General features: G+C 36.2%; 1 protein-coding gene across 3 annotated transcripts in view; it reads right to left on the bottom strand.

The window, feature by feature from the left end:
• Positions 1-25,012, bottom strand: part of PPP3CA (protein phosphatase 3 catalytic subunit alpha) — a 207,016-nt gene that overhangs the window by 31,532 nt on the left and 150,472 nt on the right. For all 3 annotated transcript variants that reach the window (XM_063310446.1, XM_063310447.1, XM_063310448.1), the window contains exons 7-10: positions 21,651-21,728; positions 18,992-19,086; positions 8,670-8,795; positions 3,368-3,442 (exon numbers count right to left, since the gene is read on the bottom strand). In XM_063310446.1, coding sequence (XP_063166516.1) covers positions 3,368-3,442; positions 8,670-8,795; positions 18,992-19,086; positions 21,651-21,728 — 374 coding nt within the window. The remainder of the gene's footprint in view (positions 1-3,367; positions 3,443-8,669; positions 8,796-18,991; positions 19,087-21,650; positions 21,729-25,012) is intronic.

Raw genomic sequence — 25,012 nt, 5'->3', positions numbered from 1 at the left:
TCCTGTTCAGTGCAAGATCCACGAGGGAATCTCTGACACCGAGTCTCTATTTGAAAACCTTTAGTGAGGTGATGCTGGACTAACACTGCTTCCTTGTAGTTTTAACCCATTGGTTCTGGTCCTGCCCCCTGCAGCAACAGAAACTAACTCTACTGCCTCTTCGGGTAACAACCTCCAGATATCTGAAGACTAGTATCATATCTTCCCTCAGTTGTCTTTCTGTATCCTGAACAGAAATATATCCTTTAATTGGTGCTCGTAAGTTTTAGTTTCCAGAGTCACTATTGTCTTGGTAGCCATCTTCCAAACTTGTTCCAATCGGAACTCTCTTTTTTGAACTGTGGTGCCCAGAACTCTATGGAGTATTCCACATGGGGTCTAACCATGGGGGAGAATAGCAATTGCATCATACTGCTGGATTATGTTTAAGTTGTAGTTGGCAGGGATACTCAGACCCCTTTCCCATGTACTACTGCCAAGCCAGGTATATCCTATCATATGGTTGTGTCTTATTTTTCTTCTATGCAGATGCAAAACATTACACTTTTCCAGATTAAATTCCATCCTATTCATTACAGCCCAATCCTCAAGCTCTTTTGTTTTTGAATATTCTTTGTCTCCTCTAAAATATTAGACAACTTCCCAGTTTTGTGTCATCTACAAACCTTTTAAGTGTACTTTTAATTCCCTTGTCCAAGTTATTGGTAAAAAGTGCTGAAGAGCACATGGCCAGGGACAGAGCTCTGCGGTGCTCCATTTGATTCTGCCTCCAAGCTGAAGTGGAGCCATTCATGAACACTCTTTGGCTGCAATTATTCAGCCAATTGTGAATCCATCTAACAGCAGTATTATTTAGCCCATATTTTTACCATTTTATGAAAGAGAATATCATGAAGCCCTCTGCCCAAGTCTTTACTGAGGTCCAGGTAAACTATGACTATGTCTGTGGCATTCCCTGATCTACTAAGCTAGTAACTCTATCAAAGGAGATAAAGTTAGTTTGCATGGTTCATTTGTGACAAACTCATGCTGGTTCCTTTTAATTGTAGCCTGCCTATTCAAGTCTTCATACATATGCTGTTAGATAATCTGAGACCTTGTCCAGTATGGACATCAAGCTAGCAGATCTGCAGTTTCCCAGGTCTGCCTTCCACCTTTTAAAAATGGAGATATTTGCTCTCCTCCACATTTCTGGGATCTCATCAGTCCTCTAGGAGTTCTCAGAGAATACTGGTTCTGGAATAATCTCTACTAGTTCTTTCAGCACTCTTAGATGTAATCTACTGAGCCTTGGAATCTTGAATTCATTGAAATAAACTGCATTCCCTCTTACCGCCTCCTTTTTTAGCCTAAGCTGCAGTTACCTCTTTTCCCTGGTCACATAACTATGATCCACTATGGTTCCCTTCCTAGAGAAGACATGAAAAATAGGAATGAAGAAATTCCACTGTCTCACCATCACACATTATTGCTTCACCACTTTCTTCTCACTATGGATCAACAATCCCTTTGGCTTTCTTTTTTATTTCTAACATACCCAAAGAACCCTTTTTTGTTGTTTTTGGGATCTCTCACAAGCCTCAGCTCATTCTGACCTTTTCTGACTCAGTTTCAGGACACTACCTTGTATTCTTGTTTTATGTTCTGTCTTTCCATTTCCTATATGTCACTTTTTCTCTTCAGCATTTTAGAGAGTTCTTCATGTATCCGTGCTAGCCTCTTTAATTTATCTCATTTTATTTCTTGTGGGGATTGTTTGCAATTACAGTACATCTTCAGCACCTTTTCTGGACACTTTTCTCCTTAAGCATTTGTAGACACTGAATATGACCTATTTTCCTTCTGAGTTCATCAAACATCACACTTCTGAAGGCCAGTGTGCAGGTCTGACTTTCTCAGGTGCTCCTCCTCTGGATATTACATATTCAAGGGTAACATGATAACTTTCCCTTAAGGTGCTAGCCCCATTCAGTTCTTCAACCAATCCTTCCCTGTTGGTGCAAATTTAGTTCAGAATAGAACAGTTCTTCCACTTTCTGACAAATAATGAAAGCAAGAGAGGACAAGAATTTATAGGCCCTCTGACTCTTGGTAGAATTAGATTCTCAGAAGAGCTGTATCTTCTTTCTACTCAGGTAGTTATAATAAACTCCCACAGTAGTATCCCTTTTGTTTCTCTCTCCTTTTATTTTTACCCCATATTTCCAAAAGGTTTTCTACACTCTGATTCCTGAATTGCCATTTCTCTTTATATATATTGCTTTTGGCTTAGTGTGGAACATGAAATAATGTTATTTATGAACCATATTTATTATTTAATCTATTGTGTGAACGACCCAACTGAGATTAATTCAGTGAAACATGGTTAAAAAAAAGCCATGGCCAATGAAATGTGTGAATCGGGTCACAGTGTATTTGTAGATGATGATATTCTGTTCCCATAGGTGGTATAAATGGAATTTTCTCTTCCAATCTTATGAGATGCAAAGGCTCAAAGAGGAACAATATTCCTAGCACAACCTTCTCCAATCTGGTACTCTCTGTATTTATTTCTTTATTTAGTATTTCTCATATAAAAACTTCAGAAGATACATATTTTTTCATTACATTTAATTTCTCCCATAATTTCTGAAATTATTTAGATGATGGACATCTTACGTTTGAACTCTTTGAAAAGAAAGAAGCCACATCAATTTACATGAAATAAACGTTATCCCCTGTGTTTCTTAGTTTAAAACTTATATTTTGCATAAATGCCAAAATCCACACCATATTGTATCAGAACTTTAGTGGTCTCCATATATTGTGGAATTCAGTTTACAGAATTCCCAGCTAGCATGGACATTAGTCATATTAGCTGAGAATTGAGAATTATGGGCATCATAGCCCAATACCACTGGAAAGAACAAAATTAGAGAAGGTTGGCCTAGCATCATTAGTATGGCCATCCAGAAAACCTAAAGATTCTGAACATCAGACTTAACTTCTTGAATTTCTCATTATATCCTGTCCACATAAATTATACACTGAATTTATAAATTCTACATAGCATGATCTTCTGTACTTAGAAATCTTGCAATGCGCAGCATAGTTGCAGAAAAGATATTTTAGTATTAAATGCCATTTTGATTTGAAAAGAAGCAAACAGAACATTTTATTTTCATTCTTTCTGTACAAACCATGCATAAGGGCAAACACATTATCTGGCAAGGACATTATTTGGGGAAGCATGGATGAAATGAAATCTAGACTCTTTCTCCTAAAGATCACCCTATGGCTTTCCTTAGGATTAATAAACATTTTCAAGCACAAACGTTAATCATGGCAAACTATCTGAAGAGAAGGCACAAGACACAATGCTTCTTACCATCAAAACCATCTTCCTCTGTTCCAAGTTCATCATCTGAGCAAATGTTCAGCACGTTGACCAGCATCTCTGTTACTGTTAGAAAAACCAAATGGAAGCTGTGAGACAATTGGTCACCTGATGGATCCAAAAGAGGATTCTCAGTGTACTATGGTTAATTATAGTCACGGCACAAAATTACACCTGGCACATAACAATCGCACAGAATTTTTAGCAATTTGTGCAAACATACAGAGAATTAGGTCCAAATTCTTAGGTGGTTAATAAGTGATTACTATTACTGTTTAGTGTTCAATAGAAAGGGTGCTGCACAGACAAAACTCCCATTTTTAATAAATACAGATTCATTCCTTCTTATTGATTTTTATTGATTAAAATGTGTTTTCCTATAGAGGAAAGTCCATGTCTCTTTTTCCTCCAAAAAAACTTGATTAGTCAGCTCAACTTGAAACAATCTTTGTCAGGTTTTGTTTCCCACTAAATTGTGCTACTCACTCCTCTCTCCCTTTCTTTCATGCATTAGGCACAAAGTTGAGGTAACTGGGCACTGCAAGTTACAGAAAATAAGATTTTAACTAAGTAATCATAAATATTTAAACAGACAAAGAAGGCATTTCTATCTACATGAACATGCTGTGAAATTAGCAAAGCCCAACTCTAGATGGCCATAAATGCAAGCTAATTGGATACTTTAAGGAGGGAAGTCTTGTGAATCAACAATCTTTTACTCTTCTGAAAATGCTTCATGACTGGACAGAGAGGTAAGCCTAAAAGTTATTTATCAAATTATTCCTACTTGGAATAACTGGAAGTTAAGCAAAAACAATTTCTCAAACAATTCTTATTTTTCCATAGCAACAAATTTAGCTTTGCTATGAAATATTGTTTCAGCAGGGAATTCAGCCATTTGCAGCTCCTTGCTCAGTGTATTGGCAGGATACACTGGTCTTATAATCAGCTATTGGTCACATTCCCATATTTTTAGTTAGATAAGCTGTATAACTTAGAAACTGCATGTGCAATAAAGATCGTATTTTGGGAGAAAAGTAAATAAGAAATTGTATAATTTTGTGATTAAGATTATAGACGAATTTCAATCTTTTGGGAAAATATTGATTTTTATTGATTAAAATGTGTTTTTCAATAGCTACAGTAAATTGGAAATAAACAAGGAATGGATAGGTATATAAATAAAGGATTCCTCTGGTGCACAATTTGAAACATTTTTTAAAAGGACTAATTGGAAAACAACATACAAGATAAAGTTTGGCAGGAAAAAAATAATATTAACTTATAATTATTAACCAATGGAAAAACAGTTTGGTGTAGTGGTAAAGGCATCAGGCTAGAAACTGGGAGACCCTGAGTTCTAGTCCTCCCTTAGGTACAAAGCCATCTGGGTGAGCTTGGGCCAGTCACTCTCTCTTAGCCCTAGGAAGGAGGCAATGACAAACCACTTCTGAAAAACCTTGCCAAGAAAACTGCAGGGACTTGTCCAGGCAGTCTCCAAAACTTGGACATGACTAAACGGATTAAAAAAAAAATTAACCAATGAGTGCTATTTTCATATGTGGTAGAGTTTTACCCCAGGAACTAGATGTTTTTTAGAATACTGATCAAAATTAGACTTCGATATATCTAGGATTCTTACTATTCATTACACAGTTCCTTTTAACGAGGTAAGAATTGATGGAAATTTGATACACTAAAGTTCATGAGCAGATGATATTTAGAGAAGCTATAATGCTCAAAAGTCATACATCTGCTGAATTATGCAGAATATGTTATTATAATGTTCCAGTACTTCACACAAACTAATTGAAATACAACAAGATTATAAAAGAGTGCAAATATATAAAAGAAATTGGATATTTGATATACAGAAATATACATGGGTCGGTAAGTATATAATGGAGCACGTATATGTTATTGTAGCTTGTCTGCAAACCCTCCTCTCACAACCATGCAGTACCCTTACTACAGCTTCTGGTATCTGGGAAAAACAGCCTATTCACAGTAGGAGCTTAGCATGCCCATATCATGTTTAGACTCAACAATTTCTGACCACCATTGATAAGGCACAAAATGTAACCATCTTCCTAGAGACTAGGTGATATTATTGAATCTCTCTACCAATACCATGGAGGGCAAAGTGAAGGCATAAATATATAACAAAAGTATTTGGGGATAGTGAATTATTTTTGTCTTTTGGCATTTGTGTTTTAGCCTTCAAGGCTGGCTAAAGTCAGGGTAAAGGCACATTGTAGGAGAAGTGTGAGATGTTAAATCTATCCCTTTGCACATCAAGGTAAAAAAATATGCTCTACTTCACTCCAGGCTTTGTCTAAGCCCAGTGTAGATAAAGTTATATATAATAAGGTCGGAGATCTACAAGAAAGTTGGGAAGACGAAAAAGGGAAAAGGAATGAAAATTTCTCTTCTAAGAGGGTAACTTCCTTATTAGCTCAGGGACTAGCTACTTCCTCACTCCTGGATCTCACATTCATACAAACAAACATGCATTAGAATAGAACAAAATCATACAGCCCAAATCTTGATCTATAAAAAATCAAGACTGACTATATACTGCAATTAGCTTAAATGATCCTAGTTTGGAGTTTATATTCAGTAGATTCCAGCCCAGCTGCTGCTGAGTGGAGCTCTATCTTCACCTTGATTTTAGCCAGCCTCAAAGGATAAAACGCAAATGCCAAAAGACAAAAATAAAATGGACACTACCCCTCTTTTTTTTTTTTTTTTAAAAAAACCCACCTGAGAAAGAAAAAGCACCCTCCTGATTGGCTTCTCAATGTCTGATTTTCCCAGACTGCTCTTGTCTCCTGGATGGATAGGTCTGCAAATTGCCCTTAACCTTTTCAGTATCTTGACCTCTTGAAGTGAGATTTCCCTACATTTACTATAAAGCCCAATTTGCAAAACTTCCATTTACCTATCCTTGCACCCACATACACCTGCCATATAATTGTTTTCCTGTAGAAATCCAAGTTTGTGTTGGAAAATTATCTAGGTAGGGTTATCCTCTAATACTTCGACCACACACCTCATAACAAGCATTGGAAAACAACTTCACCTCACCTTGATCATTAGGCAGCATCTGAAATATTATTATGAAAAATTAAAACAGCAGAGGACAAGGAATCTCCCCCTCCCCATCTACAATATAACTGCCTAGCTAATTTCACCTATCTACTCACCCTGTTTCCAAAATACTTCTTTTAACTCACACCATCATAATTTAACTAAGGAACTCCTTAGCAAATTCATTGTACCTACACTTACAAACCTTCTTTTGTGAAGAAATTTCAGAAGATCTTCTTTTGTTTGTAAGCTTACAAACCTTTCTTCACAAAAGAAGGTTTGTAAGTATAAGTGCAATGAATTTGCTAAGCATCTAGAGGATAAAAATGCTCATGGTTGGAGTTGGATGCCAGCTGGGCAGATTCAGTTGAGGTGACAGAGACTTCCTCTGATAGAGTTATTCTGGACAATAACCATAAATAGCTACTACTATTGCTGCTACTGCCAGTACTGTGGAATTATCTGTATCTCAGGAGCCACAGTTTAAGCCTGTGGCTCCTGAGGAGGTAAACAGGGTCTACTGAAATAGATCTCATATGTATATAGGAACCAAGAACTAAAATCAAAAGATGTGGTAACTATGTAGTAATAGCAGTAACAGTACAGTGACAGGCTCAACTCTGCCCATGGCATTTTCATACACAGAAGTAATGGCCTTGGACACAACCCATTGTCTTTTTTAGACTCAAATTCCAATCAAAATCATTCCAGACACTTCATAAAAAAAGGCAGCATTTATTTATTTATTTATTATTTTCTATCCCACCTTTATTATTTTTATAAATAACTCAAGGCGGTGAACATACCTAATACTCCTTCCTATTTTCCCCACTAGAACAACCCTGTGAGGTGGGTTGGGCTGAGAGAGAGAGTGACTGGCCCAGGATCACCCAGCCGGTTATAACAATCATCTGCATATGCCATACACATATACCAACAAGAAATAGTAGAAATCAACAAAGAAAATAAATTTCATACAAGAGTATCTAGCTGAGTCAAAATATTAAAGATTCTGAAAAAAATGTGTCTATATCATGGCAAAAACTAAAAAAATGAAATAATTTCATAGGTTCTGCTATGAAACAAACTCCAAAGATGTACCACTACCAGAAATACCCTGATACATATTACTGACAGTTCTCATGATCTTCAGATCTGGGACTTGGAACAGGATTTTAAAGCCAGAAAAAAATCATCCAACATACTTCATCTTAAAAATATCTGTAACTGAAATTCCCCTTTACCTTTCATTACAGTATAATCCACATCTATTTGTCCTCATTTTAAGCAGATGTAGATATTCTCAATTTTATGAATAATTCTTATACTTTGCCTAATGGATTCATTGTGGGGGTGGGGGAGGATGCTGCATAGTTAGAGAATAGTAAATGGCCCTCTTCTGGGGATATGGAGAGATCTAGACAGATGTGTAAAGAATACAGGTAGTCCTCAGTTAACAACCATCTGTTCAGTGATCATTTGAAGTTGCAACGGTGCTCAGCAAGTGGTGCTTACAGCTGATCCTTGAAGTTCTGGCTGCACCACCTCCGCAGTCACATGATCATGATCTGGGCACTTGGCAACCAGCTCATACTTACGACGGTTGAATGTCCTGCAGTCATGTGATCACTATTTGCAGCCTTCCTTGCTGGCTTCCCACAAGCAAAGGCAGTGGGGAAGCCAGCAGGAAAGATTGCAAGTCGCTCTGGCTGCTTTTTCTCCTGAGGAGCTCTGCTACAGAGTACGAGATCCCAGGATTCTTGTATTCCATAACACGTGCTTACACTGCAGCACCCCCTCCCCAGCCTGCAGGCACTCACCGCAACACTCCCCCACCTCACTCTGTAGTACTCACTTGCCCTCCAGCCTGACTGTGAGCTGCCCAGGACTTCCAACTTCCAGCCGGCTTCTCCATAGACTTTGCTTGTGGGAAGCCAGCAGGAGGTTGCAAGTCATGGACACATAACATCCTTGCTTAATGACCTGCGATTTTTGCTTAACAACAGCAACAGAGACTGCCAATTAGTCATTAAGCGAGGACTTCCTGTACTGGTGCTGACTGTACCATGATACTTTGCCTTCATTTAGTTCCTTCTTATGCCTGACCTACTTCCAACATCTCCAAATGTCCTGGGTGGCCAAAACCTTCCTTTCAGTGAAGAGTTCTTCCCTTTTTACATCACTGGGAAAACAATTTACATACCTTTTTCTCCCACAAATGGCAAAGACCAAGTGAAAACGTCCATGAAATTTGGAAGCCAGTATGGATGAGGAGAACAATTAAACTGTCTGATATTCATAACATTGTTTTCATATTTCAATACTGCAGCTACAAAAGAAAAAGGAGCATAATCAATTTAGCCATTTGATACTACAATATACCTGGAATATGATCCAATTACAGAGAAGTTCAGATGTGCTAGTGCTCTCTTCATGAATGGCTGCAGTTAGTTTTTTTTAACTGGCCATTCTCCAACTAGCTTAGCTCGAAGGGTTCCATTTTATCTGCAAAAAGGCAGGACCGATGGGAGGAAACTGCTGGAACTGCTGGTAACATGAGGTTTGTTATTTGTTTCGGGTATCCTTCACTGGGAATTCACGACTACCATTAATAATAGGAAGGAAAGGAAGGAAAGGAATTCCCCAGAGAAATATGATCTTGAGGAGAATCTTTGAACCAGCCCATCCAGAAACTTTACCATCCTTTATTCAGATCAAAACATGTCTAGCAGTTGCCTAAATGATATTTGACAACTTTTTTTGTACTTGCTGTCATACGTATATTAAATCATGCCACACAAAATGTTACTCCTCCAGAAACATTATTTTCTTTGTTCTGACCAATTTCCATTTAAGGGTTGTTTTTAAAAGTAAAAATATGGGATATAAATTTAATAAATTAATCCTGAACAATGTCCTAGAAATATTTAACTCTTTCAGATCATTGAAATTCTTTAACATTGGCTTCCGGTGGGAATGGCGGACTGAACGGCTGTGCCCACTGGTTCAGCAGGCGGAGCTGACAACATGGTAACTTTTTTTTGGACTCAGGCAGGTTTTCCTGAAGCCCAGAAACGTTCTCTGGATCAAGGAGAATACCTGGAATCATCTCATCTGTCCTCCAGACAGCTGCTTGCAGCCAGAAGATCGCAAACAGAATTTTGCGCTCGAATGGTAAGAGCAGCCAGGAGGCCGGGACATCACCATTTCCAAGCTGTGCTGTAGCCTTAAAGGGACACTAAGACCGGCCACCTCATTTCTAAATCACCAATTTATATTTTTTAAAAAGTATATGTACCCCAAGAGAGGCTTTCTACAGTGAGGAGAAGCTGGTTCTCTTGGTGCTTAATGTTATTTTTGGGATTACTTTTTAAAAAAAAATATTTTAAGTTTTGGATTTTGTTTTCCTTCCAAAGGAAATTCCAAAGATTGAGAGTAAACAATTGTCTTCCTGTTATTATTTTTGTACTAAATTTGAAGATATTAGCATTTTCCTACATATTGAATCTGCTGATTTGAACCCTCAGCTTTCTGTTCTCACTTTCCCTTGAGAACTGTCTGCTATCTCACTCTCACTTTATGTAAACACACTCTGGAACTCTTCCATATCTTGGACTTCTATTTATAGTATTAATAGTATTAATATTTATATTTATAACATTAATATAAATAACATAATAATTATATACTATAATTATTATGTTATTTATATTAATGTTATATTAATATAACATTAATATATATTATTATATATAATATATAATATATTATTAATATATTATATATTGTGTTATTTCTAGTAATATAGTATATAGTTGTTATTATAGGGTGCCATAATCTACTATGTGAAATATGGAGAATTTCGAACAGATTCTTTCTGACCTTCACCAGGATTTTAAACAGATTTCTTCTGACTTCTATCAAGCTTTTATGCAAGATATCCAGGACATTGTGGAAAATATGAGATCTAAAATGTGCCATCAGGTTGGGGATGCGGTGGATAAAATTGAGGAATTTAAGAGTGATAGAAAGGTCTTTTTTAAGAGTGAGATTGTGGTGGATTCCAGCACTGCTGCTGGTTCCCAGAGAGAGAACGCATTCCAGACTGATAAGAGACTTCGCAGCCCAGGCTCTGTTGATGGGAAGGTTAAGAGGTTCAAGGTAGCTCCGCCCTAGAGCCCTTCTGGGTTATTTTCCCTTAGGTTGGTTGAGTAGCCTCAGTCTGGCAAGATGCGAATAGTAAGTCTGTAAGGTGAGAATAATAGAGAACTAGGAGTTGGAATACCGGTTCAGTGTGGTTCTTGGCCTGGTTTCCTGACAGAGACTGGGACTTTTATTGAGATGCTGGATAAAGATTGGATAATGGAGTTGGAGTAATCTAAGGGAGAGAGTGATATGCTAGCCATAAGTAAAATCGATTTCCTGGTGGAATGCCATCAAAAGAACCTGGAATCAATGAGGCGGGCAGTTGGGCTGTTTGATTCTTTCAAGAGGAAAGCTCTATGCACACTGGGGATATGTAACTGCTTTGGTTTATTTTGAAGTGGGATAAGGGTTGAAGAATGTTCACCTGGTTTGCTTTAAGGGTTTGATTGATGCTATTTGCCTTTAAGGATTTGGACTTACTGTTTTGAATTGGCTTTGTTTTTTAGGTCTATTATGATGAAAATTATTAAAACTCTTGTATTAGGGTTAAAGAATCTTATTTGGTTTGCTTTAAGGATTTGATTGATGTTATTCCCTTTTAAAAGATATGGAATTACTGTTTTGAATTGTCTTTGTTTTTTGGGTTTATTAAGATTGGGATTATTAAAATTGTTGTAAGTATAATAGCAGACAACTTATGTACAGTATTTTTTAATTTGATTCTTATTATAGTAGACAGAAATGTATAAAATAGTGGTAGAAAGGGAATAATTAAATATGTTTTATCTTTTGGAGGAGAGAAAGATGTTTAGGAAGTTTATATGAGCCTTTTTTTCTTTATTTTAATATAAGGGGGAGGACTAAATGTACTTAGTGATTCTTATTATGTGATAAAGTGGAATGACTTATAGAAATAATGTGGTGTTTTGGTTTAATATAGAGTAAGAGATTGATTATGGAAATTTTTGTATATCCTTGCTGTTTAAAGTCAGAAGCCACATCTTTGGTAAATTAAAAAATCTCTTGTGTTTCTGCACTTTTTAAGGTTTTTTTTCTTTGTAGTTTTTTGTTTTGTAGTTATTATTCTTTTCTTGAAACCTAATAAAATTTACTACAAAGAAAAATTCTTTAACATTCACTGAGTCTATGAAATAGCTGTTTTGTGTGGCAAGATTATTGTATGCAAAAAGTTGGAAAAGCAATGAAATGCCTACAGTGGAAGATTGGATTATAAAATTAACTGAACTTGCAGAAATGGTGAAGCTAACCAGTCTGTTTAGAGAAAAAAATGACAAAAGTCCTTTTTGAAACTTTATGTGGACTTTTTGTTGAAAGAGGAAAGGATTACACTGATGATTTCTAGATTTGGGGATTAAAAAGAGGATGGGGAAAAGAATAAGATGATAATTACTTGGTAGAAAGAAGGGAAGAAGGCATAACTGTATGTTTTCTTTTCATTCCCTTTCTTTTTTCTTTTTTTACTTTCTATCTTTTTTGTTTTGTTTTATATACTTTTACCTGAATTTGAAAAACTTTATATATATATATATATATATCAGAAATAGCTGTTTTGTTCTTGCTTGACTGTCTACTTACTCTAATATTTAACAGCTCCAGTTTGGTACAAGAATATCTTGTAAGCCATTCCTTCTGACTTTTAACTAGCAATAATTTCACTCTTATCTCTCTCCCTTCCAGAGTCAGAGCACTTTCTCTGACTTCTTTGCTTCTTTCTCTAAATTGTTCTCTCGTAAACCACCAACTGAGTCTAAGACTGAATTTTATACGTGGTATAATTTTGACTGCTTCTGGTCCTTTTTAGTATTTCTTTTAAGAAAACATACTCTTCTGGATTTACTATCACACTAGGAACCAAGTAATTTGAAATAATGCCACCTAAATTCTCAAGTATATTAGCTATTTATTATTTCAATTTTGAGGCCACCCAACTCCATAGCATCTCTGGGAGGCTTACAAATAAAAATGAAAAGAAAACAAAATATATAAAGTAAAGAAGACAACTGAATACCCAAAAAACAAAACAAAAAACAAAACAAACTTAAAGATGATTATTTTTAACCAAATTATTATAGCTTCAAAGTTCCTGATAATTGTCAGCAGGACAATCTTTGTTGCCAAATGTATCCTCATGCTTACATCCCCTATTCAGGGTGTAAACCGCCCAAGACTTCTGTTGCATTTCTGCAACAGGTACAAAACTAACAAATGCTTTTTAAATTATTTTCCTCAATGGTGTGTTATTTTAGGAGAGAGATAAACTCTGTTTTCTTAAAAAAGGGGGGCAAAAATGGCTTGCAGTTTTCTTTCATACACAACTACACAAGAACTTAGTGTAACCTCTTTTATTTACTTTTTGTCAAGTACAATATGTAAGTATTTTCTTTTGTTTATTCCTTTCCCTCCAAGAAAGATTATTTCAGAAAAAGGATTTGCTGCAGGTGCTAAGGCCAAACAGGAAACAGAGGTAATTCACAATATATTTATTTATAACAATATGTTTGTACCACTCAGCTCAAGAGATTCCTGGAGGTGAACGTATACACTTTAGGGAATCCTAAAATATATTCTTGGTCATGTTTGGAGGGATTTTTATAGCTAAAACTAAGTTTAGCACTTTTAATGTATGAACTTTAAGAGGAGAAATTACATATACATGTGACTATTTGGATAGAAGACCACCATGGAGTATTAGGGCAGTGGGTTACTTTGGGAAATCATAAACACCCTAGAAGAAGGAATGAAACATCCGTTTTGAAAACTGCATGGACAAATACTTGTAAGCATCAGTCATTGACTCAAGGTCATCTTTATGTTACATTACTAGAAAGACATTCTAAAATCTCAGTGAAAGATCAGTTGATGACAATGTGTAAGTTCCTGCGATTTTAGAAAATAAGGAGCGATTAAATGAATAATTTATTCAGAGAATCTAAAAGCTACTCTAACATACAACACATTAAAAATGTATACTGCTGATACTGCACTCCGATACTAGTGACTTTAAAACAACAATTTAAATGGTGTTTCAAAAAACCTTTCTTTGTTTTAAAAGCTGGGGCGAAAAGGTACTGCAGTCATTACCCAAAAAGCAGAAAGGAGAACATTTAATAACCAATTACTGTGAAAAGAACCAGTTACAGAGTTGCTAACTGAAAGCAACTATAGATTAGGGAAAATAATTGAGTTCAGTATGTTCCTGCAGTGTTCTCTGCCATTAAATCTATAATATTTAAGTACTGCTAATTTTCAAATATTATGCAAAAGATAATTTGGCTGCCCAATTAAGCTATCAATCCTTCCCAAATTTAATTCTAATTCAAACTAACAAGGGTAATTGTATGATCTGATTGTTTCCAGTAGTCCAGAGCAGGAACAAAATTACGATTATAGCAGAAATTTTGTTCAGCCGCTAGTATTGTTCACCTGCCCTTTTTAATCCTAGTGATATGCAACTATGTTGATGATGCAGCGAGCTCTGGAAAGGCTTTCTCATCATACTGTTTAAACCTCAGCTTGACACGCTTGAAAAATAATAAACAGTTTTTTTTAAGTGATGAAACGGCAAGCAAGATGATTATAGATATTGGAAAAACTCTCCCATGCATAAATGTTACTACACTTGGCACTTCTAACTTAGAATAAATATGAGTAAAAGTGCATTCCCAAAGAGCAATAGGAGATTATAGGAGAAAGTAGACAGGAATGGGTTTTTCTGGTTCTCCCAAAATATTGTAACTTGTAATTGTTCCCTGAATGGTGTCCATTCAGCAAAAAGAAAAGTTAGCCCCCAAACCCCACAAAACATCAACAATTGGATTTAATTACTCAGGATGGGATGGCCAGCAACTCTAAAAGGGATCAAATAACAATGAAGATAATATTACTGGTCATCATGCTATTTGTCTGGATTTAAAATCTATCTGAATAGCACCTGCTGGGAAGTTACAAGAGAGAATTACTAGCACTATATTCAGCTGTGATGTTTCTTGGATGCATCGGGGCACAATAAATGTAGTAAGATCACTTCAGTATAAATATCCTAAACACTTGAGAAAATTTACCTCAGGGTATTTGTGAACTTGAAAGTCATTTCAAAGTTACATCTTCACCCTCACCTACGCATAGTGTCCAGGAAAACACCTGGAATCACCCCAACGGTCCTCTGGATGGCTGCTGGACACCAGAAGATCGCAAACAGCCTTTTGCATTTGACTGGTAAGAGCAGCTGGGAGGCTGGTGCATCACAATTTTCCAAGCCACACTGTAGCCTTAAAGGGACACTAAGACCAGCCACCCCATTTCTAAATCACCCAATTTATATCTTTTTTAAAGTATTCATACCCTAAGAGAGGCTTTCTACAGCAAGGAGAAAGTGCTTGTTGTTGGTGTTTATTGTTATTTTTGGGATTTTTTTTAAAAAAATTCTTTTTAAGCGTTGGACTTTGTTTTCCCTCCAAATATTAAGGAGGATTGAGAGTAAATAATTGTCTCCCTGTTGTTATTTTTGTACTAAATTTGAAGATATTAGCATTTTCCTACACGTTGAATTGGCTGTTTTGAATCTTCAGCTTTCTGTTTCTACTTCCCTTGGGAACTGTCTGCATATCTCACTTTGGCTTGTGTAAACACATTCCGGAACTTTTTCATATGTTCGACTTTCACTGGTTAAGCTCCTGGGGGCACCATAATCTACTGCATGAGACATGGAAGATTTTAAACAGATTTTCTATGACTTCCATCAAGATTTTAAACAGATTCTTTCTGACTCCTATTAAGTTTTCATGCAAGACATTCAGGACATTGTGGAAAATATGAGGTCCAAATGCATCAACTGGTTGGGGATGTTGGGGATGAAATTGAGGAATTCAACAGTGATAGAAAAGTTTCTTCTATGAGAGAGATCAGGATTTCTATTGAGATGCTGGATGAAGATTGGATAGTCGAGTTGGAGAAATTTAAAGGAGAGGGAGATTTGCAAGCCACAGGTGAAATTGATCTTCTGGTGGAACGCCACAGAAAAGAAGGGTGTCATGTTCATTGTTTCGATGTGTCTGTACATCGTAACAGTTCGCATGCCAGAGTGCTGATGCGCGTTCCTAGCTGGGAGGGAGCTGCTGATAAACCTTGCACCGAGGGCTATATCTCTCTGCACTAAACAGGAATGTGTTTGGGTTATCTTTTTGTGTCAAGGTCTTTTTGCCCATTGATCAGCAGAACTTGTTAGGAGCACCTGGGAATGTGAATTTGAGATGATTGAAGGGGTGGGTGGGACTCTGTTTGTAACGGGGCTATTTAGTTTGATTTTAGGCGCGCTTTTCTCATTCTCAGCTTTCTTTGTGTTTGCACTCTATCCTTAATAAAATCAGAACTTAAACTTTGCTTTTGAGTCTGAGCAATTTATTGGGAAAGGCATTCATTACAAAGGGGTTATTATGCATGGGAGGTTTCCTGAAGAGCAGTCGGAGTTTTTGAAGGGGGCATTTGGGCTGTTTGATTTTTTTACGAAAAAAGCTATGTGCACATTGTGGGGATATGTAAATGCTCTGGTTTATTTTGAAGTGGGATAAGGGTTTAAGCATATTTATCTGGATTGCTTTTAGGGTTTGGCTGATTTCATTTATGTTTAACGATTTGGATTAATATTATTAATGTATAATAAAAAAATGTCTATTTGGACGGTTTGGGGTTAAGATTAAGATCATTAAAATTGTTGTATTATTAAATATAATGGCAGACAATTTATGTGCTTTTTAGTTTGATTTTTATTATAGTAGGCAGAAATGTATAGAATAGTGGTAGGAAGGGAATAATTAAATAGATGTTATCTTTGGGGAGGGGAAAATTGTTTAGGAGGTGTGTATGAATTTTTCTTTTTTTTCTTTTAATATAAGGGGAGGGAGTAACTGTACTTAGTGATTTTTATAATGTGCCAATGTGGAATGATTTATAGAAATAATGTAGTTTTGGTTTAATATAGAGTAAGGGATTGATTATGGAAAATTTTTGTATATCCTTGCTGTTAAAAGTCGGAAGTCACATCTTTCTGTAAGTTTGAAAAAAATTCTCTAGTGTTTTTCACACCTTTTTAGTTTTTTTCTTTGTTTCCTCTTTTTTGTTTTTTCGTAGCTTTTATCTTTGCCTGAAACTTAATAAAATTCTTATAAAAATTAAAAAACGCTTACACAATAAACACTTTCTTCCTTCTTTCCATTTTGCAGATGGAAAGAGAAGCTCAGAGGTAATAAAGCTATACTGAGATGCATGCACATCAGCTGTTGTTTTAGTACCTTTTTAAATCTCCCTCATCTGCTACAATTCCAATACATTTTATTCAGTTGTGGACCTGATATGATGCAATATATGGCTTTCAATGGATTAGGAATGGCCGTCATTAGAAAACCATACACGCTTGCTTCTAAGTCCTTCAAAGTTTATTCCCCATATTGATACAACTATCAAATAGCCTGGGAAGACAAAATAGAAAGGCTCATTCTATCCTGCAGCACTATTAAAAGATGTTTGATTTAAATGAACCAGTGACTTTAATCAACAATATAAATTTCAGAATAAACGGTGTTAGTTTATTTTTGGACAAACTTTTAATAATATGGTAACTGTTCTTTTCTGGTGCATATATATTTTATGATGCTATAATACAATACTAGTTTATAATACAGTAAAACAATTTTAAAGAGGCCATAACTGTATGGCTTCTTCCTTCTTGTAGATCTTGGAGCATTCCCTGGCTTGCAAAAGAAAAGAATGATAAAATGAGAGAAGAGATGCCTAGAGTTCTACTAGAGGATGACATGGGGTGAACCTGACCATGAACAAGCTAGTGCCACTGTTAAGGCCTACCTTATGGCAGTAAGGGTGGCAAAATGCTAGTATTCTCCACCCTTATTGCAGCTGCAGATAGCCATCCAGTGGCCCTATTTAGAGTGACCTGGTCCTCCTGGGGTAGGTGGACCCAGACGTTCACTTGAGGGGCCGCTGTAAGGCATATGCTAAGCATCTGTTGTATAAAGTCACTTTGATTTGCACCGAGCTGGATTCAGGCTTGAGGAAGGTCCTTTGCAGATGACTGAGGCTCAGTCTGGCTTTGTTACCTGGGATGAGTTTGATCCTAATCAGGTGGAAACGGTTCCGGTTGGTGTTGCAGGGTGCAGGGAGAGATTGAGTCCACGGCCCCTGCTTTTGGGGGTTCCTCAGGGCTCAACACTCTGACTACTCCTGTTCAACATCTATATGTCATGGTTCCTGTTCCAATGTTCCTGAAACATTGTAACAAGTCTCCATGCCATGTTGGTGCTGACACGTGTTGCTGGACAGAAGGGAGTTGCTGCTGTTAGTTTGTACCAGGCAGGAAGATTGATGATGCGAGTGCGAAATAATTCATGTCTGGACTAACTTGCCTGGCCAAGGTTGTTACCTGAAGATTGCCAGCAACTGTTCTGAACACCTGCAGGGTAATGGAATTGTACTGACAATAGGGGGGAGGGGTCTGGAATTGCTTGTGGTTTAATTGGGAGAAACCCTGTGCTTTTGGTATTCTCAGCTTTGCCTGTGATTCTGCATACTATTCATCATTAAATTAGATTTCCATAGACTTCTTTGTGAGTCTGGTTGTTGATTGATTAGGCAGTCATTACATAAAGCTGAGAATGAAACTGCTAAGTGAGGTCATCCAATGGCATGGGGTGAGGTATCATCAGTAAGCTCAAAATACCCAGCTTTAAATCTCCCTGCCCCCACCTGCTGACTAAGTGATACTGTAGAAATGATGTTTCTGAGAGGAGTGGGGTTTTAAACAGGGAAGAACAGGCTTCAGCTCAACCCTAGCAAGACTAAGTGGTTCTGGGTTTTTTAGGGCCTCCTGGATGTGGTGATTTTCCATCTTTGGTTCTGGATGGACTTTTACTACCCCAAACAGAACCAATGCACAATCTGAAATTGTTGACAATCATATACTGGTAGTCATGCTACTAATATACCCAGATAAAGAATCAGTCAAATGAAATATACTGAAGTTTGAGTTGCAATATAAAGAAGGTTTAGAATACTTTGTTACTGGTGCAGACTAAGATGTGGTTCAATCATACTTGGAATAATGCCACTTCCCTTTTTCTTCCTTTAGCTAATGAATTCACAACCTATTAATAAATACATGTACTATAACCATACTTAAATAATGGAAACATCATATGCAATTAAGCCAAAAAAGCTAACTTTTCAACATTAATTCATCCTATCTCATTATAAATTATAAGTCAACATTGTTATTATCAGAAAAGGGGGGAAATAAAAGTAAAGGACTGAGTTATAATAAAATGCATGCTGTGAGAGAAATGCTCTTACCTTTGTTATTGTATACATCTAGATAGTTTGGTGCTGAAAAAATTGTAATTAGTGATGGGAAGCCTGTTGTCTGGCTTTTCCTGTACATACGATACCTACAACAAATCGCATAAGACACTTCATTAGCACTGTTAACTACTCATTTAGTAAGGTTATTTAGGCTAATTGTAATTCTGTGGATGCCTGTTTCATGGATTTTGGTTAAATGTGCTTTCATATTTTATGTGCAGCACTATATGCTATTTGGATGGAAGTCAGTAAATACCACCATTTATTATTTCAGTACAACTGGGGAGGTTACATAGGTAGGTACTATGGATAAACTAAATATGAAACATCTGCACAGACCGTAGTGAGAGTGAAACTGGCACATTGGACTGGCTGACAAATTTAAAGCGCCTTGGGTCTTGCTTGTAAATAATAGTGGATTTCTGAACAGGACAAGTCTATAATCTCATCCAAAGTTTCCTATAAAGTGGGAGTCTGCAATTTGGCATCCATAGGCACAATATTTTCTGCATCATCCACTGATCTCCAAAGTATTTTTTTTTTTTTAGAAAACTAAAAATGTTGGACTCCCACATTTAACAAGCTCCCTGTATTATCACAAGAAAACCTGAGACTTTTTAGCCATTTCTAACATCTTTTGAGTAGATTTCTTTTTAGTTTTCATGGCATCGGACCAATCATGTGTTGTCAGAAAGGTTGCTGATCTTTGCTATAAAACTAGTATTTCACTTTTACTGAATACAGACTATTCTCAATAGAATTCTCTTTACAAAAGCTTTATTTTGCTATTCACAGGTTTACATATGCCACGTTTATTCCTCTCCAAAATAAAAGGATGTCCCAAAATGTGTTGTCAAGGGGTGTGCTCTTTTTACACATGACAGTGCAGTCTTTCATCTTGCAAAGCAGAGAACCATTCTGTAGAAGAAAATTATGCTGAAAGACAGTCCCAAGAATCCTCCAACAAAAGTTGAAAACGGAAGCACAATAAACAAGTACCTAGTCCAATCCCAGGTTCAGTTCAAACCATTATTTTAAACCAAGATATATCTTTCCTGTATGAGGCTCTCCCTTTCTGAAGTCAGTGAAGGACCTCTTATAGGGGACTCCAAAGTATTCAAAAAGGGGTGCTTCCCTCCCTGAATCACTGAAACAGGCAGCTTACACATGGCTGCCTTGAATATTGCCCCTGGTTATCTGCCCTGTGTACATACAAATATGTCTACTAGGACAGACACACCCAAACTTGCAGACAGCCTTTGAAACAGCTGCAAGTCTTCCAGAGGACATGACTGCTTTAATGCTTTGGAAACAGGCACTTCATTCAGGCAAATATGCTTTGTGAAGCACTCCTTTGCAAAGCTGTACTCTCCTATGCATTTCATCTTTGTCAGAAGCATTGTGAAAGACTGGGGGAAAGCTGGAGATGAATCAACTAAACCTTTATCTCCGAAAAGACAACTCAGTCCAGCTGCTGAGAGAGGAGGGAAAAATGCTTCAAAGAGACTCTGCCATACTCAACTCATTATAACTGAGGCTGGGTAAGTCCCATTACAGTTTTCAAGATTCTATATTTACCTGTATTACTGGCACTAAGATACTTTACTGAAATCTGTATTGTTCTTGCTTCCTTGGTCTTGCCAGCTACGTGGGATTTGACAGGTATGTATAGTGGGAAAACAGAATATCCACTTTCTGTGCCTATACCAAGTTAATGGAGCTATCTAGCTCAGAAGATCCATCTGGCACCCTTTTTCATGGCTTTTCATTTTCTCAAGCTCATTTATTTTGGTAGGTGTTTTAAAATACATATATTGTTATATAAACATACACTGTTGGCAGCTTTATGCCACCTTGGAAGAAAAACTGGGATACACATTAATTAAATTAAGTCATATGCTATAAGTTGCTAGCTCATTAAAGGAAAAGAAAGTGTTAAATGTGGAAGATCTTAGGGAATTAATGTATGGCTCTACTTTTTCTAAATCACAAAACATTTTACATTTTTTTAATCTAACTTTCTGGGGAAAAAATGTACCCTCTCTCTAATTTAGCCATTAGTTGGTCAAAGTGTACTTCCTTTCATAGACTAAAAAGATATTCCTCTTTCAAACTGTTTATCTGTAGGTTTGGAAAATTAACACACTGTAAAAAACTACTATATCCTCTTTTGCTGCTTATCTGCTAAACAAGGGAACCCTCTAACATTACATCACCATAGGTTTTTGTGAGGTTTTGAGTCAAGGCTACTGAAAATAGTTTGAACATCATGATTGCATCTTGGAATATTTAAAGATATGGAAGGGCATCAGAACCCCCCTGCACAGTATATTTTGCTCAAAAATAAATAACCATACTTAGAATGTTGAATAGTTCAAGATTAATGAAAATCACAAAACTCTGAAAGGTAGTAGCCTTCTTCCCTGTCCACTAAAGATACCATTTTGGCATGTCGTTTAGATCTTCAAGAAACATTTCCAAAGGCAGCAGACTATGCTAAAAAGTCTATTTTTATCCAACTGCTTGGAACACAAGATCAAGCCCACTGATACTGGGAAGAATATTCTTAACACACATTATATATATATATATATATATATATATATATATAAAAGAGAGAGAGAGAGACTGAGAGAGAAATACCACTCACCCAGCATCTTGGGCTTCATGAGCTCGGAGTATAGATAATAAGTTATTGTGCTGTAGGAAGTCACATACAGCAGGGTAACTGTTCAAGGTAAAAAAACAAAGACATTAGTTCATACCTTTGAAATTTAAATATTAGATTAAAATACATGAAAAAACGAAATCAGCCATTTTCTTCAAGAATATATAGACGCAAGCCAAAAGTATTTGTATCCCTCCACTTTTTCCCAAAGAATCCCAATTTGCCATGAAATAAATTGAAACTGACACAAATAAATGCCATTCACCAATTTTTATTCTATGATCCATCGAGCGAACAGTTTGCTTTTGATGTCTGACTTATTCTTGTAATATCTTGTAATATTACTTTTTCTAGTTTTTTTACCATTTATGTATAACTTGCTTTTGTTCACTCTAGTTTCCTTATCAAATGCAACTACTTTAATTTTCAAATCCACATTCATCATTAGATCTATTTAACATTCACAGCAAATGATTTGGGCTCCCAACCACCAATGCAGCATCATCTGGGTCCAAAATGCTTGCACAGTCATGTTTCCAACCAACAAAACTCTAATATTGCGACAAATATTCTATTAAATATTTAGACAAGTATTATTTAAATATTCTCTAATATTGTGACAAATATTCTTTAAATATTTAAATAATATACAACACAAAGTGGACACCACATATCTTTATCTTATTCCCTTTTCATTGTTAAACTATTCATACAGAAATCAATTTATTCTCACAAATGCTTTAGTTCAATCATATACCTCTTATAATATTCAGCAGCTAACTTTAACTCCATATTCATGTACAATTTTCCATAGTAAACCTTATTCATTTTATCATATGCTTACTCTAAAATAATACACAATACACTTTCTTTCTCACATTCTCAATTTTCACAGAATTTTCTCTAAAAATCTTGTCTGCACAGTCCTTCTCTTGCATAAAGTCACTCCTGTAATTCCCAAATTGTGTTCACTCTTACCGTTACTCCTCACACCCTTTCAACCAAAATTCTGCTAAACACTTAGCCAGATATTTTTTAATAAGTTCAACTCCTTGAGGTAGTTACTGTATTCACTCTTGCTAACTGACCCTTTGTACAGAGGATCAATAATGTCATATTTCCAATCACAAAAAAACAACTGCAGTCTTCACACACATTAAACAAATTGCACAGCCACTCCATAAACAAACCACATCTATTTCTAACACTATTCATATTACAGTTTCTACACCTTACACCTTTTCAACATTGTCATAGCATTCATGATTTGCTTTTCATCATGAGGGAAACTATTTACTTATTTACTGAATTTATAGGCCACCCAATCTGTCATGACAAAGAATTACATTAAGTCTGGGAAGAAACAACCATTCAAAAGATCAAAACATCATCCACTCAAGGCCTTGGGGTAGAGCCAGGTTTTAAGAGTGCTTTTAAATAGGGCCAGGGTAGAAACAGTACGTATCTCAGATGGGAATGTTATTCCGCTAATGTTTATAGCATTTGTTTCAGTTCTATTTATTGACATATCACTATCATTCCCATACAAATCTCAAAAACGCACCTCCAGCATTCCTTCACTTTAGTTTCATTCTAAATCATTTAATCACTTTGATTTTTAATTCTATTCATTCTGTTCCTTCTTCACCTACTTCCAAAAAACTTTTTTATTCCTATCAAAATTGCTCTCTATTTTCTTTGCTTCTTTTTAATGTTAACAACTCCTTACTCTCTTTACTTTGTTTTGCAACTAACCATTTCTCTCCATATACATTACACACTATCATTCTATTTTTTTGCAGCAAACTTTTTCTCATAACCATTTTTCTGCACCCACAGCCACTTTAACTTCATCAGTCCACCAAGCATTGTTTTATATTGTTCTAATTATTATAATTCCACATTGTTCTACAGTACACTGTCGGTACCATAGAAAATTAATAATTTTTCTTAGTCTCCCATCTTGTTTCCTCCATCTATTCATGTCACTTAGCAGAATAACACACACACACACACCTATAACACACACCTGCATTAATTCAGAATGTTGCACAATTTCTCCCCAAACTCATTCTTGGTTCTTCCATTATCACCAGTCATTGGAATGTAACATATAATTGTCACCAACCTATGGAATCCTATTTTCATACACATCCACAACAACCTAGATGACACTAATGCATATGTCACTTATCCCTTTCATTCAGAATTAAACCCATACCTAACTTCCCTGCATATATCCAACTCTGTTCCACAAGATGAGGCCACTTTCATTCATCTCTATTACATCCTTTCTATTTTACATTTTACAGACATACAATATATCTATTTCTCTTTCATTCATTTCATTTGTTAATTGATGTTCTTCACCATTTATTCCTCTGATGTTCCAAGTTATAAACTTTCATATGCCATTGCCATCACTAGATGGGTCCATAGATAGAGACCTCTGCAACTCATCATGGCTTTAGTTAGTCAAAGCTTCCATGTACAAGTTTTAGTAAGCTAGATAAGGTATAGACTGTGGTTACCAACCTTAGTAACAATTGTGCCACATGTACCATGCACTATTAAGAGTAAGGGCAGTTATGGTTAATTTAAACATATTTTGGCCAGTGTGCCACAACTGCAACTGAAAGCCAATTTTATCTCAAGAATGTTCACACTATTTTATGCAAGCTAAGAACTCTTATCTCAAAACTACTTTACAAGCCATCATAGCACTGCCTGCAGATAAGAGACAGATATATTATACTTTCACACATTCAAGGCACTACTTCAATATATGTGTGTCTGTCTGTCTGTCTGTCTGTCTATCTATACACACACACACTTCACCAACAAGTGCATATATAAACATCTAATTACATTTAAGGTTGCAAAGTCAAATAAGGAAAAGAAAAAAAGTTCTGTTGTCTGCCCTGAGACCTGAATACATCACGCTTACCATAGGAAAGTTAGATTCCTATGATGAGACCCAGTTCAAATCCTGTGTATGAAGGATGTATGAAGTAGTTTAATTGAAACTGTCCCTTTTGTTGTGACATAAGTTACATTAGTGGGGAGGGAGGGCTTACTGGGGGCATTCACATGCTGTTTTCTCCCAATTTTGGCAGAACTTTAATAGGGCTTTCATGAGGTTAATTTAAGAACTTCAGTTTTTCTTCAGCATCCCACTGCAAAGAAAAAGCAAAGGATGAAATCTCAACATGTCACTTTTTATTTTTCCCCTAAATGTGCAAAAAGATGCATGGATAATAATGCTACCAGTGAAAAATCTACAATCTTCAGCATGCAGAAGTATCTTACTCTATTTCACTACAGTGGGATAAATGCTTTTTATG

The sequence above is a fragment of the Candoia aspera genome, chromosome 8, assembly GCF_035149785.1.
Source record: "Candoia aspera isolate rCanAsp1 chromosome 8, rCanAsp1.hap2, whole genome shotgun sequence".
Classification (NCBI taxonomy): Eukaryota; Metazoa; Chordata; class Lepidosauria; order Squamata; family Boidae; genus Candoia; species Candoia aspera.
This window is presented reverse-complemented; position numbering and strand designations above follow the sequence as displayed.